This window comes from Thermobia domestica, chromosome 3 (genome assembly GCF_964235325.1).
Source record: "Thermobia domestica chromosome 3, izTheDome1.hap1.1, whole genome shotgun sequence".
Classification (NCBI taxonomy): domain Eukaryota; kingdom Metazoa; phylum Arthropoda; class Insecta; order Zygentoma; family Lepismatidae; genus Thermobia; species Thermobia domestica.
The window spans coordinates 242,855,649-242,871,612 of record NC_137456.1 but is presented as its reverse complement, the minus strand read 5'-3'; the positions used below and the strand labels follow the sequence as shown (position 1 = coordinate 242,871,612).

At 35.4% G+C, this 15,964-nt stretch overlaps 2 protein-coding genes across 2 annotated transcripts in view; one reads left to right on the top strand and one right to left on the bottom strand.

Moving 5' to 3' along the window:
* Window positions 1-15,964, top strand: part of LOC145680996 (uncharacterized) — a 1,339,336-nt gene that overhangs the window by 556,869 nt on the left and 766,503 nt on the right. The gene's annotated exons all lie outside the window — the stretch shown is intronic.
* Window positions 5,248-15,964, bottom strand: part of LOC145681602 (uncharacterized) — a 65,755-nt gene continuing 55,038 nt past the window's right edge. The window contains exon 3 of the mRNA XM_081753226.1: window positions 5,248-6,717. Coding sequence (XP_081609352.1) covers window positions 5,250-6,717 — 1,468 coding nt within the window. The 3' untranslated portion in view covers window positions 5,248-5,249. The remainder of the gene's footprint in view (window positions 6,718-15,964) is intronic.

The following is a 15,964-nucleotide window of genomic DNA, read 5'->3' as shown; positions in this document are numbered from 1 at the left end:
TACCATAATACATTGCATTTGTTGTGTACTATTTGCTCATGGAAGAATAAACTGCTAGTAGTCTCATTTTCAATGTTGCTAACTGACAGTTATTTTTCAGTTTTTCTCAAAGAATTGTTGTCAAACAGTTGTCATTTCATGAAAATGGGCTAAGAAAATGTAAAAGAGAAATCAAGTGTATCCGCTGTTCTTATTGAAGATAATAAGTTCCTTATAGTATTTCAGATCTTTGTTTGACCTTTCATTAGACATGAGGAAATAGTCAATTAAAAAGAAAGATAGAGCGAGGGGGATAGAGAGAAGTTGTTAAAGAGGATAAAACCAGTTTTAGTAATTCATTACGAAGTAATATGAGGCTAATTTTTTCAGTTATAATCTGTATATCGCCTTTTTAAAATGCGATCAGAATAAATTACCATTTAAAAGATGCATAAACCGAATATTCGGTGCCAGAAATGAAATAATGTACAAAGGAATCTTCAACATTTAAGAATTTTATAATCTTGGATAGGAATGTTCATAACTTTTGAGTCTTATTTTTTTCTGGCTGCAGTGAAATTAAGAGCGGGTACTATATGCATGTTAAATAATGTGTCTTTATTCCTATGTAGAATCTAAAAAGTTTCTTGGAATTTGTTGAATAAGATGTCGATAGAGTCTTCACACTCTTATGACTGATATTAGTTTATGGCGTAGCTTTTCTGTTAGATATCAAACGAAAGGATAAGTCACGAAGATTCAAAACTATTTTATAGGTATTTTATTACATATAACAAACGAAATAAAATAATAAATTCTCTATTCAATAAATAAGTAAACTCAGTAGTTTTCAAGTTTTTGCAGAATTAACAATTGCTTTTTTTCAAACACTCGCTCGCCTATGAAATGAAATCTTTTGAGTTTTACGTCCCACGATTATGCAGGCTAGGCTAAAGGAGACGGTGATGATGAAAACGTGAATGAAATGGTGGATTGAAGAAAGGGAGGAAACTGAAGAACCCCGAGGAAACCCACGCACACGGTGTCCACCACAAGGTTCACTTGGCGCGAGCTGGAAACGAACCAGGAACCCCATGTGCCAGAGGTGAACACTCTAGCATTGAGCCACCGCGCCCCCCCAAGAGCTCGATTTTGAATAGAAGTCGTGAGTACAACTGCACATGTTTCTAGATCTAATAATTAACTTCTTTGTGGCTATATGATCCGCGTACTCGTCATCGGGAGGGAGACCCGCGTTTGATTTCTGGAGGAAATTTATGTAGTTCGGATCGCTCGTTCGGCTGTAGGTCCAAATCTCATAAAATCTTGTTGTTGAAGGAGACGATAAACTTTAATCCATCCATCCAACCATAGATCTGCTAGTAGGGCCACTAAGTCATCATGTAATAGTGGCTCTGAATCCTAACATTTTAGGTAGATTCTCAGCTAGAGGAAACGTTAGGAGTGGGGGTAGTAAGTTTTAGTTATAATTTACACTGGTAGAAGAAATTCAGCGTTCTGCCCTTCTTCCTTCCGGTGGGTGTCTGCGTTTACACAGTAGTTCAAAGATTCAGGAAAGCAGTGCGTACGCCACCGCAAACGAGAGAAAATGGTTCCTGATTCTCCTATCACAAGCCCATGCCATTTCATTTTTAATCTAATTGTTTTCCTCCCTTCAGTTTGTTTATTAATTTCTTAGCACAAAATTACATATAACATTTTTTGTTTAATTAGTTGGCAACATTTCTGCACTGCAGTCTGCATTGTTTACAAGGGGTGCAAAGCTTCTTGAAAATCATTGTATTCTCTATCAAATAATGTGTTTTTCTCGTATCAAGAAGAATTTTTAAGTATTGAAATAAATTGAAATAGTGAAATCTTGCTAATGGCAAATTCTAACGTCGCGTTAAACATATCACATCATAAGTTTGGAAACAGCTGCGCCCTGCTCTAAAATTAATTCGAGAGCATGTGAATGCTAAGGGCAATCATATTGAATTTGCACCTTCCTATGTAGATCAGTTCATGTATTTTCGTTCAATATTTCGTAAGATGAAGACTACAGAAGGTCGCGAAGAAGGCTTCCTGATCTACCGGCAATGTTCATGAGCATCATGGAAGATATCAAAGCGCTTTATCCAGGCGTTGTTTGCAAATCCAATGAACGCGAACGAAATCCTGATATGTTCTTCAAAGATTGGGATATTGAAACAATTGAAATTCCAAAAGACGATGAAGACGAAGAATTAGAAAGTTCAGAATCAGAAGCTGACATAGGGACTTTGTAGGCTACGCCTAAACCGAAAGCGAAGCCTTAACCAAAGCCAAAGTCTCCTAAAGCGTCTACGTCTAAAGCACAACCGAACCCTCGAAATAACCATCTGCTGGCTTACACATACTCACTACGTTTAACAATAAATGCATTGAAGCACTTTCACGAATACATCAAAGGAAACATAAAGATTTGGGTGTGTTTACTACCTTTCTTGCTGATTATTTTCGGACTTTAGATTAGATTGATGATCAATGTGAAACAATCGCTGTAATGCAACCACAAGTCGGTACTAATCTTTCTCGGCACCACCTGTCTGGGCTAAGTAAATACTTGGACCGAAGTTATGCTCCAATAATAACCAGTAGCGATGGGAATTGGTTTTTAAATGCTCTAAGCATTCTCTTTTTCAACCATGAAAGATACGCTTTTTCAGACTTTTATCAATTAAGCGTATGTGGGATGAACAACTGGTGTTGCCAAAAATCCCTGCAGCTGACATCAACAACCTTACAGAAGTAATCGATTCAATTCGAGTATCCTGCAAATGCATCACGCCTACTCATCTAACCACTAATAAGGGTTTGTTCGTTAAAACAACAACCAGCTTTAAAACACTCCTTAGACCCTACTGAATCGATGGACAGCTTAATTGTCCCTCAGACAATTTCCGACATAACCCGTCTGCTACCTAATATTTATTTGTTTTCAAATTTTAAAAAGTTTAAGAAATAAACAACTATACGTTACTTCATAAAATGTAAAAAGAAAGCGAAATATACTACGTCTGGTTAGACGTAAAATCAAGATATTTTATAACAGCGTATTCAAAAAATAAAAACGAAGATACTTCTTAAAACACTAAAATTACAATAATGAAAAATATTTCCAAGGTTAAGGTACCTTCATCTCGATGTACAATTGTTCAATGCATTGTAGCTCCATTACAATAAGAACTTATTTTTTAAAAAAATTTAGTAGGAAGCAGGTGTTAGAATATCCTAGGATAGTTTTACGCTTGACCTAAGATCGTTTTACCTGAAATGTATCTGATTGAGGTATGACTATTATATGTTTTATCATTGTTTATTTTGTTATTATAAAAGTCACTGGAGCGTAAGAATATACTAGGATGCATTTATCCCAGGACTAAATACGCTCATTTTGATGAACATCTAAATATGACTGGTTGGGAACTGAAAGAGGAAATAACGACATGTTATATATGGTCAGTCGCAATGGAGGATTGGAGCACAGCACATCGTGTTACCTTAGTTTGTAGTTATTACGAAACTAAGTCTGAGCCACAAGTGCAACGTTTGTTTAGACAAAACATTAATATTGGTCTCTCTATGTGCTCACTCTCTCCACGTTCTCAGGAGCTCAGATCGTTCTTGGAGCTCTATGTTTTACATCCAACACACTACCAAACTCTTCAAACTTCTTCACCCAAGCTAATATGGTATTCCGAGACAAAACCTTACTATGTCGACCAACACTACTAGCACAGACTTAGTAAGGTTCCGTCTCGGAATAAAATATTAGCTTGGGTGAAGAAGTTTGAAGAGATTGACAGTCTGTTGGATGTGAAACATAGAGCTACAGTACCAATGATCCATTGCGATTGATCATATAACGTAGCGTTCTTTTCTCTTTTCGTTCGAACCACACCAACCAATATAAGTTATTACGTCTGCACAATATTGAAGTTTGAAATGTGTTATTCTGCTCGCGCCACCCTATATATCAGACAAAATACTCGACTATTTCAGAAAGTTTGCTCCTACTCGCAGATGCAGTATTCAATATGTAAGCGACCTTCTTTCTGAGCCTATTGATTTATATAACTAAACTTTCAGTTAATAAGCTAGAATTTTAATGATTGGATCTTACTAATTTTTTCTTCAAATGTATTGAAATGATTCTGAACTCGTGAAAATTAACTTTTGAGATATATAATACTAATAAGAAATAATGGAATTTAACTTAATTTAATGAAAATATAATGGAAATTGATTTTGAAACAGCAGGAGGCGTCTTGCTAGACCTTGAGAAGAAATTAATGATATACACAATTTACACTCCAGTTCATATAGAAAAAACAAAATAATTGCAAGTATAAATCAATGGGTTAGAAAAAATAGTGCCGCATTCACGCACCGACCTTATGCTTCTATCTTGTACCTATTCCCTGTTCAGCGTAAGCTCTAAACTCAGATAAACAAAATATTTGTATCCTTCCGCTTGTCACAAATGCTATTGGCTAGTGATGTATCACTCCCACTCCCTACGGGGAGGAGCAGCAAGTGCATTTTCAGAACACTGTCTCGTGTTGTCCAGATACTTACAGCAGCAACAGAAAAGAAGGAAACTCGAAAGATTAAAACAAAATTATTTGAATTTCGTTGGTAAACAATTGTTAGTGAGTAAAGGTTTACCTTGCTGGTGTTTCACCACAACACTCGCGGAACCGGGATTCATGCCAGCCGTTGTCAGGCTTGAAAGCAGAACACGCGTCCGCAGTTGAATTGGCCCCATAATTACTGCGCATGCTTAGTGTTGATTTCTATTGTTTCATTAACCACACTTGATTGGAGTATTATTAGATAATCCGTATTATATTTTTGTCATTTATAATAATGTTGCATTTCATATGGAGCTTCATAGTGAAAGTTATAATCAAATCATATGAACTATTTTGCGAAGGAGTACAAGCGTCGGTGGGCCAACAGCAAATCAGTGAGATTTAGTTTCACGTAGCTTTGTTTATCGGAGTTTAGAGCTTAGGCCGAACAGGGTTTAAACATTTTTTTATACCTAAGTGTATAGAACATATTTTTCGTCTTGTGCTATAACGGATTACTTCCAGGACTTCAATTTTGTATTTATATTAACACTATATATGTGTTGATACTAGAATTCCATATTCAATATATTCTAAGAAACTTTGCATGAAAACAAATTTAATCCTTTTTTCAACGAATTTAATCCTTTTTTATTACAAACAGTGACAAAATTCTTTCATTCTATGGTCGTCGACGCACCAGTCACTAATGTCATTATCTAGTCGCTTCAAGCTAACTATCTCTAGATCTTTTATATGTGCTATGTTTTCTCTACCCACAACTTTAAATAATAGAGGAGTAGAAAATACTACTACATACTGGTTAATAGATGGGAGAATGTTTGGCAATATTTCCATACTACCTTCCACAATTCGAATATCAGTACGTGAAAAGCGAGTACAGTTAGGATTGTTTTTAACTTTTTCATTTATCAGAAATACAGCTTTCTCTGCTAAGTTTAATATTTTTGCATCATTTCCTTCTATTTCTGTGACACAACTACAAAATTTATAATCAATTCCAGCATCTGGACATAAGCGATTAGTAGGCAACTTCTCGAACAAACTGAAACAGCGTGAACAAGAACTGTTATGATACTCTGTTCTTCGGAAGCCGTGTTCATTATCCCACTGCAAAATACTTTGCAGAGTTTCGTAGATGTCATATGCTGATACTAATGTATTCCGATTGTTTTTAAGATTGTGATAAGCTGACTGGTACTGGTCCCGTATTCTCTTTGGGACCCAAACGAACAAAAATGGATTTAACACCTCTACCTTACCTCCTAGAGTCTTGGAAAACCTACCTATACGGAATCCGTGATCACTGGCAAATATTACAATTGTATTACCCATGATGGAAGAAGTCAAAACATTTTCTAGAAACTTGGCATAAAATACGTCAGCTTTCCCCAGATCGTTTAAATAATCATGACTTAATGCGCTGAACCAGTTTATGGCAAAATACTTAGAATACTGATATATAGTTACGAAATCTCTTGTGTAATTAAGCATTATTTCAACAGTAGGAGATGGCCCGTAACATAAATGAAGACCTCCATGTTTAGTGGACGTTACATATTCATTAGCTGCCAGGAAAAATGGTCTCATATAATGGTCCGTAGGTTGATGCTGAAATCCTTTAAGAGGAGGATATTGAAAAGTGCCAATTTTTGGCTCATCTTCTGCATACATCGTTACATAGTCCTTTTGCTGGAATTCTTTCCACACAAATGGACAATTATCAAAGGTACTGTTTTTCGAAGGCCAGCATACCTTTACTATATCGTCCCATGAAAAGCCTGTCAACATTGGAAGAGCATTAGGTATTGTCATGTTTCCAACAATGTTATAAAAGGAGAACTCCACAGCTTCTGATGACTCCATGATCTTCCTTGTTTGTGGCATATGGCGATAGAAGTTAAGCCGAGAAACAGAATCAATGAGTAGCATAAGTACGTTTGGAGAATCACCTTCGTTTGAATCATTTAGTTCTCTGTGAGTCTTCTGCAAATTTACATGTGCATTTTGATAGATACTGACCCCTTTGTACTTACATTGCACAAGAATAAATTCCTGATTGATCATTGTCTCCTTTCTGAAGAAATTACAATCGCCAATTCTGAAATAAATATTTAAATGTATGAATTAGTCATGGTAATAGTCGTATACATTTAGTTCAAACTACATAAAATCTACAGAAATACGTGATGGATAAGGGTTGGCATTCATTTTTTTTTTTTTTTTTTTTTTTTGGAAGAGGCGGAATTATTCCAGGTTAGAGCTCGTGTGATCGAAATCTACTTTATATAATATATTCATGTTTTCTATAGTCACTGTACTGAAAAGTGACATTAACGTCCATATAATTCCGGATAGTGTATTTGTCATTTTTTAAGAATCGGTATTTTAATACAATTGAGGAATACATGAATGTCACACCATTGTGAAAACATAAACTTGTTCAATCCTGTGTGAATGGGACCACATTTGACAAAGAGCATGTTCCATGAAGATCACATGTAAAGAACACATACATATATGGGAACCAGTCAGAAGGATCCCTGAATTCTGTTGTAGCTCTTTTATGCTGCAATATAAGTATACATTTAGTTAGTCGCCTTCCAAGTTGGCACATTCAGAACACACACATTTGTACCAACCCTCCTGCGAATAGTGGAAACACCGACGAACGTCTTTTTCCGGTATTTTCCGAAGTTCAGGCGTCGAATTAGTGTTGATCTCTTTGGCGTTGGCGAAACGGGAAAGGCACATTTTTAGAAGAGCTGAACGCGGGAAGAGCTGAACATTCAATGGTGCTAAACTGTTTTTGAGATTATCAAAGTCTCTGAAGCAGATTTTCTCCAATTTGTACATGAACTTGATGTTTGCGCGTTGTTCAATCTATGAAATTGCACCAACTGATAACCACACACTCATTCGTTCAGCTACATTACTTGTACACTACCTCTTATGATGTGTTAATACTTGTCAAATTTATAATTAGGCAACCTAAGAACTGTAGTGTACAAGATTCATTGTAATTGTATCACAAATGCATGCCAAAACTAGAACAATATCCGGGAAATTTTTCACTGCTCCTCGTCTATCTATCTATCTATCTATCTATCTATCTATCTATCTATAGCTTCAACCGGTCGCTTCGTCCCCGAGTAGTAGATAAAAAAGAAATACATTTTCGTCAACTTTTCTCATGTAATAGCTTAACAAATTGTTTTCCTTGAAGTCAAAGAAAATGTTTCTGTAACATGTATGGAAAACCGTGAGTTTGTTAGTGAAATGTACCTCAATCTTCCATTGACCTTTTTTCCGCAAAATAGTAATTAATTAGTTAATTAATTTGAATGTTTTGTTGCGGAAAGTTCATTTTAGGGTGTTATTATTGTACTAAGAATTATCTACTATAGTATCTATTCACAAATAAAAAAGTTGACTTTTTTTCAGAAGTGAAGTCTATGTTGGTTTGTATACCTTACATGGGCTTCTCGCACTAAGTCAAAAATGATAAAAATCAACTTTAAAAATTTACTGCGGGCAAACTATTTGTTATTTTTTAACCAGATTTGAAGAATATGCTAGGGTTTGACACAAAGAATCTTAGAAAAAAATTGCGCTCCATTCCGTTAATAATAATGTAAGATAATTTTAAAAATGTATATACTTTTCAAAAAATCAAGGTCGCTGAGTCCCCTAAAATGAGAAAAAAGCTTATATTTTTAAAACTGTTGTCTTTAGTGCATCTAGGTTTGAATATGTTGGCTATCTGAACTTGCTTTTAATATCACTAAAGTTTGTTTTATTATCTACATCGAAAATTAATTAATTAAAAATGATGTTTTCTTATTTTTGAAACCGGTCGCCTCTCGACTTTGAAGTGTTTCCAATTGCTGGATATTACCCCACATGTTCTCAACCAATCAAATAATTCTATTTGGTTGTGCGACGAAAGAGCGTTTAACAACTTCTAAATTTCTATATGGCAATTTTGAAATTGTGTTTAAAAATAGTAACTACTCTCAGAGCTACCAACATTTTAAGAATATATTCTTGTAACACTAGCGAATGAAAATCCTTGGCGGGATACTGATTTTGCATGAGGAGAGACGATACAGTTCAAGGTCATAGAAGTAGAGGGCGCAATTGTGCAAAGACAATGAAGAAGCAAAGTGGGAATCGGATCTTACGGTAGCTCCATGCAGGGGAGGGGTTGTCTAGCATACATAATGTTCGCGTGCGAGAGAGAGAGAAGAAGGGAGTGAGTGAGTGTGTGTGTGTGTGTGAGAGAAAGAGAACCATGTTGTCAGTGAAATGAATCAATTCAACCGTTCGCGCTTCATTGAGTACAAAATAGTTTTCTTTGTAAACACCTTTCTTGGAAGCTGTTTCAATGTGTTGATTATTTTTCATTAAAAGCGCATTTTTAAAGGATAATATAAGCATTTGTTACTAAAGGTATATTTCTGTTTATCTTCTGCTCTGTAACATAGGCACCAGTATAGCCAGCAATTTTTTTTTCCTATGGGAGCAGGACTTCTTTTAGAAGGGGTGAACATTTTACACTAAAAGCAAACCAAGTTTGTTTCATATTTAGTATTTATTCTCTACTTTATTAAAATATGGATCCTGAGACTATGTAAAAAAAATAGACTGTAGATATGCAAGTGTATAAGGAAACAAAAATTGTTCATTGTAGTCCACTTATTTGACATGCATTAACATAAATACTAAGAACGAGGAAATATTAGAGGAAAATTCAGTAATAAATTCGCTAGTGAGTGCATTCAGTTAGTCAAATAAGAGTAACAAATTGGGAGCAGTAGCGGCTTCTGAGGGAAGTCACATCGGTAAAAATTTAAATTTTATTATTACAAGACTTGTAACTAAAATTTTACAAACGCATAAAACACATATTAACTTCAAATCTTTATTTCTTTTCAACGAATGTAAATACCAATGAAGTTATAATATCAAAAATTGCACTTTTACCAATTAAAGTATCTACATTAGCACATTTCACTTTTGCTTTACTGAGATATCTATTTAATACCAACTATTCAAACCAAATAGTTACTTCTTAAACACTGTTTTGTCTATATATAGACCTATAAAATTGAAAGTGACAATTTTCGTAACAATAACTTTTGAACCACCCGACCAATCTCAATTAATTTTCATCATAAATAAGGTTGAGCCTGGGATCTTTTCACTTTGAAGGTGCAACTTGGGGCAGGGGATGGGTATCTCTCTCTCTCTCTCTCTCTCTCTCTCTCTCTCTCTCTCTCTATATATATATATATATATATATATATATATATATATATATATATATATATATGAATGTAGTGGTGCTATTCTAATTTCTTAACAACCGGTTTTCTCTCTCTCTCTCATATATATATAGTATAAGGATATATATAGCTATCTTAGGAAACAAATTATACAAGGTAGACAAAACGAAAATATTTATTGGATACCGCAAGTGACATGTACAGACCTACACAACATCCTAATACAATGTAGTGTGACGAAATTAGGCTAGGTAGCACTGCGAATATCTTGGAGACGGATTAGCCAAGATAGATGGTTCTCAAAAAATGTTGGGAAGATCTTAATCGAGCAATGGACCAACTATTTATTATTGATAATGATACGCATGCGTTTCATATATAAATTACCCTCACCACTACACTCATGTGATCCCAGTTCTCATTCTTGATACCTGAGCTTTTGAGATTAAGAAATAAACGGTTATACCTTGTTTGGAGAGATCATATGTTTAACCCTGTAGATGTAAGAATTTCTAGAAACAAAGATGCTTAAACTAAAATTTTCTGTTCCTGGATATCACTGGGTGAAAATTACTTCATGTTTGGTTCTAACAAACGGTTCTGCGAACTCGAAATATTTTAACAATCTGTTCTGGCGAACCGGTTGAATAGCACCACTATATGTATATCGTAAATATAAATGATCGTAAATTACCGACATTAATGTCCAATCCATAGTTTTCGGGGTCACGGAGATGAACAGTGACACTTCCAATGCCATTTAAATCCAAAAGCATCCCCCATTAGTACTCCTAAGGGGAGACGGTAACATGTAAAAATAATTGAAATTGACAGATATTAGTGTCGAATTCCTAGCTTTTGGGATCCCTAAGTTGATTGGTGACAGTTTTATTGCCCTTTATATCCGAATTGAAACGTTTAGTTGATTTTGAGTTTTACTGATTTTGAGTTGATTTTGAGTTTTATTGATTCCCGTTCAGCAGCGAGGCTATATGAGACGTGGACCTAGTGATTGACGTGGAATCCGAACCTCATGAGCTCCCACCGGGAAGCGAACCCGGGTCTCCCACGCCAAGGGCGCATACGCTTAGCCACGAAGGAGATCCGAATTGAAACGCATTCTCCCTATGCGAAGAACGGGTATTCTGCTAGTCATAACCGAAAAAAAGAAGAAAAAGATTTGTGAAACTAAATTTTATACAGATTAGCAACTACCCTTTTGGAAAACAACATAAAATAATCAACATTCTTTTTTACCTTTCTGCCTTCTTTTGTTTGATAATTTCCACCTTCAACAATAAGCTAAGAGAAGAAAGCTTTGTTCGGCTTCAAACATGGAACAACACTCCAACATGGAAAGCAGCAACATTATCTTTATTTAAAAAAAAAAAAAAAAAAAGGTCAGGGCTACCATTTAGAACAGCGTTTCCCAACCGGTGTGCCGCGGCACACTGGTGTGCCGTGAATGGGCCGCTGGTGTGCCGCGAGGAAATCGAAAGAAAATTGTTAATTCTATAGGTATCAAATTGCAAGACATGGGGGAAAATATATAATTGTATTTCACATTACAATGAACCTCTATTATGAATTTACAATTTTAAGTTTCATACCTTGTTACTTTTCTGTACATTTTTAACGCTCAAAAAAGTATTTATCGTTGTTCTGACCATTATTTCTTCTTTATTGTTGCAGATATTTCGTAACTTGAAATTTTAAAATATCATCTAATCTTTTCGACACAGCAAACATGCCAAAACGCATACAAATTACCTACATTCGTTTTAAAAGTACAATAAATTTGTGTCTTCGTTCGTTATTTAGTGATATCTTTCTTCTTAGTAAAAGGTTGGATACAGTTTTCAAAAAAGAAAGCGTATTTTTAAAAACCTGAGTACAATATTTCATTGCAATTGTTTTCTACTTTAAAATTAGAACGAAAAATAAGATAATGATTTACCACGGGGAAAAACAGTGATCGAGGTTTCTTCTCTGTGAGATCAGTAATCACTTTAAAAAAAAAACGGTATTTTATATTTACAAATAATAATATTTATGAGTGTGCCGCGAGAATTTAAGTTACACCCGTAGTGTGCCGCAAGTTGAAAAAGGTCGGGAAACGCTGATTTAGAAGAAGCTCAACAGACTTATCTAATAGTAAGTGCAACACTGCCCGTATGCTCTATATAAGGCAGGCCGCAGTGGCTCAGCTGCAAAGCGCTCACTTCTGGTGCGTAGGGTCTATGGTTCGACCTAAGTTCTACCAAATAGAATTTGTGGTGGATAAAGCTTTGTGCGTGGGTTTTCCCGTTTACTTCTACGTTCTCCATTCCACTTCGTTCATTATCATTGTCACCGCCGTCATAGCCTTGAAGCAAATCATGAAACTCGAAAGTATAGAAGAGGAAAAAAATTGCTATTGGGCTGCCTGTGATCTCAGCTGGTTGTGAAAGGAGCTTTTCTGTTATGACACTCACAAAACATGAATAAGAACTATGTTAAATGGTACATTTTCGAAATTGATTCTGCTTAACACTTAGTCACATTGTTAAGCACAATTGAGACCCCAATGGGTATTTGCAGAAAGGGGAGGGGCTAGTGGAAACGCCGCCTCGGGCGCTGATTGCAAGAGGCGTCTAACGAGCAAGAAGGAAAAAGTGTTGGAAATGAGTAAACATTCCCAAAACAGTATTAGCGGTCTGTTAAAGCCATACTGTTGTCAGTTTGCAAAGAAATAGATTTGTTAAGAGTTTTCTTCTAAGCTCCGCTCGCAATCCAAACTTCTTAATAGGAGTCAGAACAGGTTTTCACTTATTATCTGTCAGTAATAGTTAAGAAAGTCATTATATACTTAAGAAGGCCGTACCGTAGGGGAAGGAGCGGGACGACGGCCCCGGGCGCCGAAGTAAGGGGGCGAAAAATTCGGGAGAAAGAAGGAAAAAAGATACGAAAAATTGTTTGGAATATATGTATGGGAGCGCCGTCGTATACTTTCGCCCTGGGCGCTGATTTTCCGCGGCACGGCCCTGTACCTAAGTATGATTCCTTAATGATTATGTGATATACAAGCTGCCGAGTAATGATTTATAGTGTATGCAGGAGCGTTTTTAAAATTGGAAACGGTGAAAGTCTCAAATACGTGTTAGGCGTTTTAATGACGATGAGTTTGGTTTGTTAATCACACTTTTCTACCCAATCGGATTAATCACGGCAGTCAGAATGAAAGTATGAAAAATAAGGCGGGTGAAGAAACACACATAACCTGCTATTTACGAGGGAATGTTAAAAGTAAAGGTAAAGAAGGGAAATAATAACATTTTTTAACCTGAAGCAGTTGTAGAATAGGGGCTTAAGGGATCAGAACTTAACCCAACGAATTTCGTCTTTTTCAAAGACTGATCACTACCAGTATTTGCTTTTGGTCCATTAACATATGAAATGCTTCCAATTTGAAGGACTTTGTTGGGATCATTTTTCCATCAAACAGGACACGTAAGTTTGGCCCTCCACTGTATATATATATATATATATATATATATATATATATATATATATATATATATATATATATATATATATATATATATCGAAAATATCATCATACTCTCTTGTTAGAGGTAACTAAACCCGTGAATCTAAGTAAAAAGAAAAAGTTATTGGAGGAAACTGAAGAGCATAAACACTAAACACAGTGAGGTTTTGTAAGAGTAAGAACATAGCATACGACTAGAATAAAAGAAAGTAATATTTGTAATAACTAATATTTCCAAACCGATTTTAACAATGGCATATATCATTTTAAACAAATTTGTGATAGGATCGATTTTGATTGATCAGTTACACGAGAGTATAGAGTTCAAAACTATAGAAACTGTTTGCTCATAGTTACTCATTTTTAAAAATGGGTCCGGTCAGTAGTTTGGTAAAAGATCTTGGGCCTTATGCAGAGTCGTTGTGACGCGTGATTAGTGCCATACTAAGGAGTTCGACTAATATGTTTCCTGCAGTACTCAGGCCTTTAGTATGACGCTAATCATACGTCAAAACGACTCTTCATAGTGCCCCTTATGTTCATACCATACGCGAGTGTTGTCAAACTATATGTGAATAGGAGGAACAGTGCCACCACGCAGAAAGGCAAGTGAAGTATTAATTGATACGATAATGACTTTTTTTTTTTTTTTTTTTTTTTTACAGTTGGAAACAAATGAACATGAAAGAAGGAATGTAGAGCTACTATGAGCAGACAAAGATCTTGATTAACGCTTGAACATCTGAACTGAGTCCCAATTCATCCTTTTCCTGCATGGTACAACTCTAACATTGTAGTGGTATCTTAAAAATATTTGAAATAGCTTACTTATTTATTATTATTACCACTTCGGATTTTTGAGCCAAATGTCATAGTCCAGTTTTAACAGGATTTCTGTTTATATATATAAATATAACTTCTTGTAAGGGGCCCAAGCAAAGAGCAGGAAATTTTGTTTGGTAGCACTAGATTCTTTTTGCATGCTTTAAAATATAGTTTTATATTATATTGTAGTGAAATGGTGGTTAAATGTCTGAGGGGAGGAGACGCGTGGCCATCAAAAAAGTGTTCGACCACTCTGACGTCGTGACTGTGATGGGTATAGGCGGAAGAAATCGACTTTTTGCAATAATTAAAATGAAATTTGGAAATTCACAACGATAAGAAAAGTTGTTACGCGTGATTTTTAATTTGGTTTAGAAAATTTTCTTCAGGATACACTGGTTAAACACAAAGCTATGGACAAGGTATAAGGCTCAATCTTGTGCATTTATTTTGTGTGGTACGTACGGATTTAAAGATCAATTAAATTTCAGCCGAAGTCAGCAGATTGAATGCATGATGGGAATCGTCCTCCCAAAATCTTCTGGAAGCAACATTATACACTGACTTTAATAGGCCAATTGTTTTTTTTTTTTTTTTGCTACTACTATTTTTTCCTAGATTCCAGTACGTAATACGAGTATAGTTGTTGGTCAGTATGTCTGAGTTATCTATCTGAAGCAGAGTCATCGTTTGAGGAAAACAGGAGAGCAATTGTTCCTCTGAGTTTGAGAAATACATATTAATCAATTGTATAATAATATACTAATAAAAAAATAAATTTTTATGTGAGTGAATAATCTTGTCCCCATTTAGCAAAATTTGCCGGTGTCGAAGGCAGAGTTTAGGCCACTTATTATTCTAAACTAGTTAGGTAGTAGTAGGGTGGTCAATTTCATTCCCCTGTGGTTTCAAATGGGAAATTACAAACTGGCATTTATATGCTGGAGTAGAGAAACTGGTTGAGAAACTGGAATAAAATTGAATTGGATTCTTAGTTTAGCGCCCCTTTCAGCAGCGAGGCTATATGAAACGTGGTTCTACAACTTAATGTGGAATCCGAACCACATGAGTTCCCGCCGGCAGTTGAAGCCGTGTCTTCCACGCCACAGGCGTCCGTTGACAGTCCTAATGGCACTCAAATCCAAGTTTAGGCAAGAACGAACATGGCAGCTGGTCGGCGTTGCTCTTCGGCATTTCTATATTGCACTTATATTATGCTTATATGTTGCTTTATTTATTTATTTCATTGATTTCTTTACCTTTAAATATGGTATATTGTATAAATCTTATCTTTTCCATGCAAAGAACGGGTATTTCAGTTAGTATAAAATAATTCATGAAGTAGATACCTTGCTTCTGGAAATTGTACTGAAATTGAACTAGGCATTCTTAAGTTTAAAAAAGAAAAATGTGGTACGTGAAAGTATTTTTTTTTTTTCTGGTAAAGTTGACTTTCATATATTCTCATTCCGTCCCTCTGAGGAAGTTTGAAGGCCTGGAGTAGTGTATTTTTGTCTATTTTCCGCCGGAGGCTACGTGATTCATTTCTAACCATGGTCACACTCACCAAAGAAAAATATTATTATTATTATACGAATTTATAACGTCTTAATTACTATATAACTCATATATGATGTATAATTCAGAACAGTAGGGAAATTGTTCTATTTATTGAATTGTAACTAGCTTCCTGTATATTTGATTTA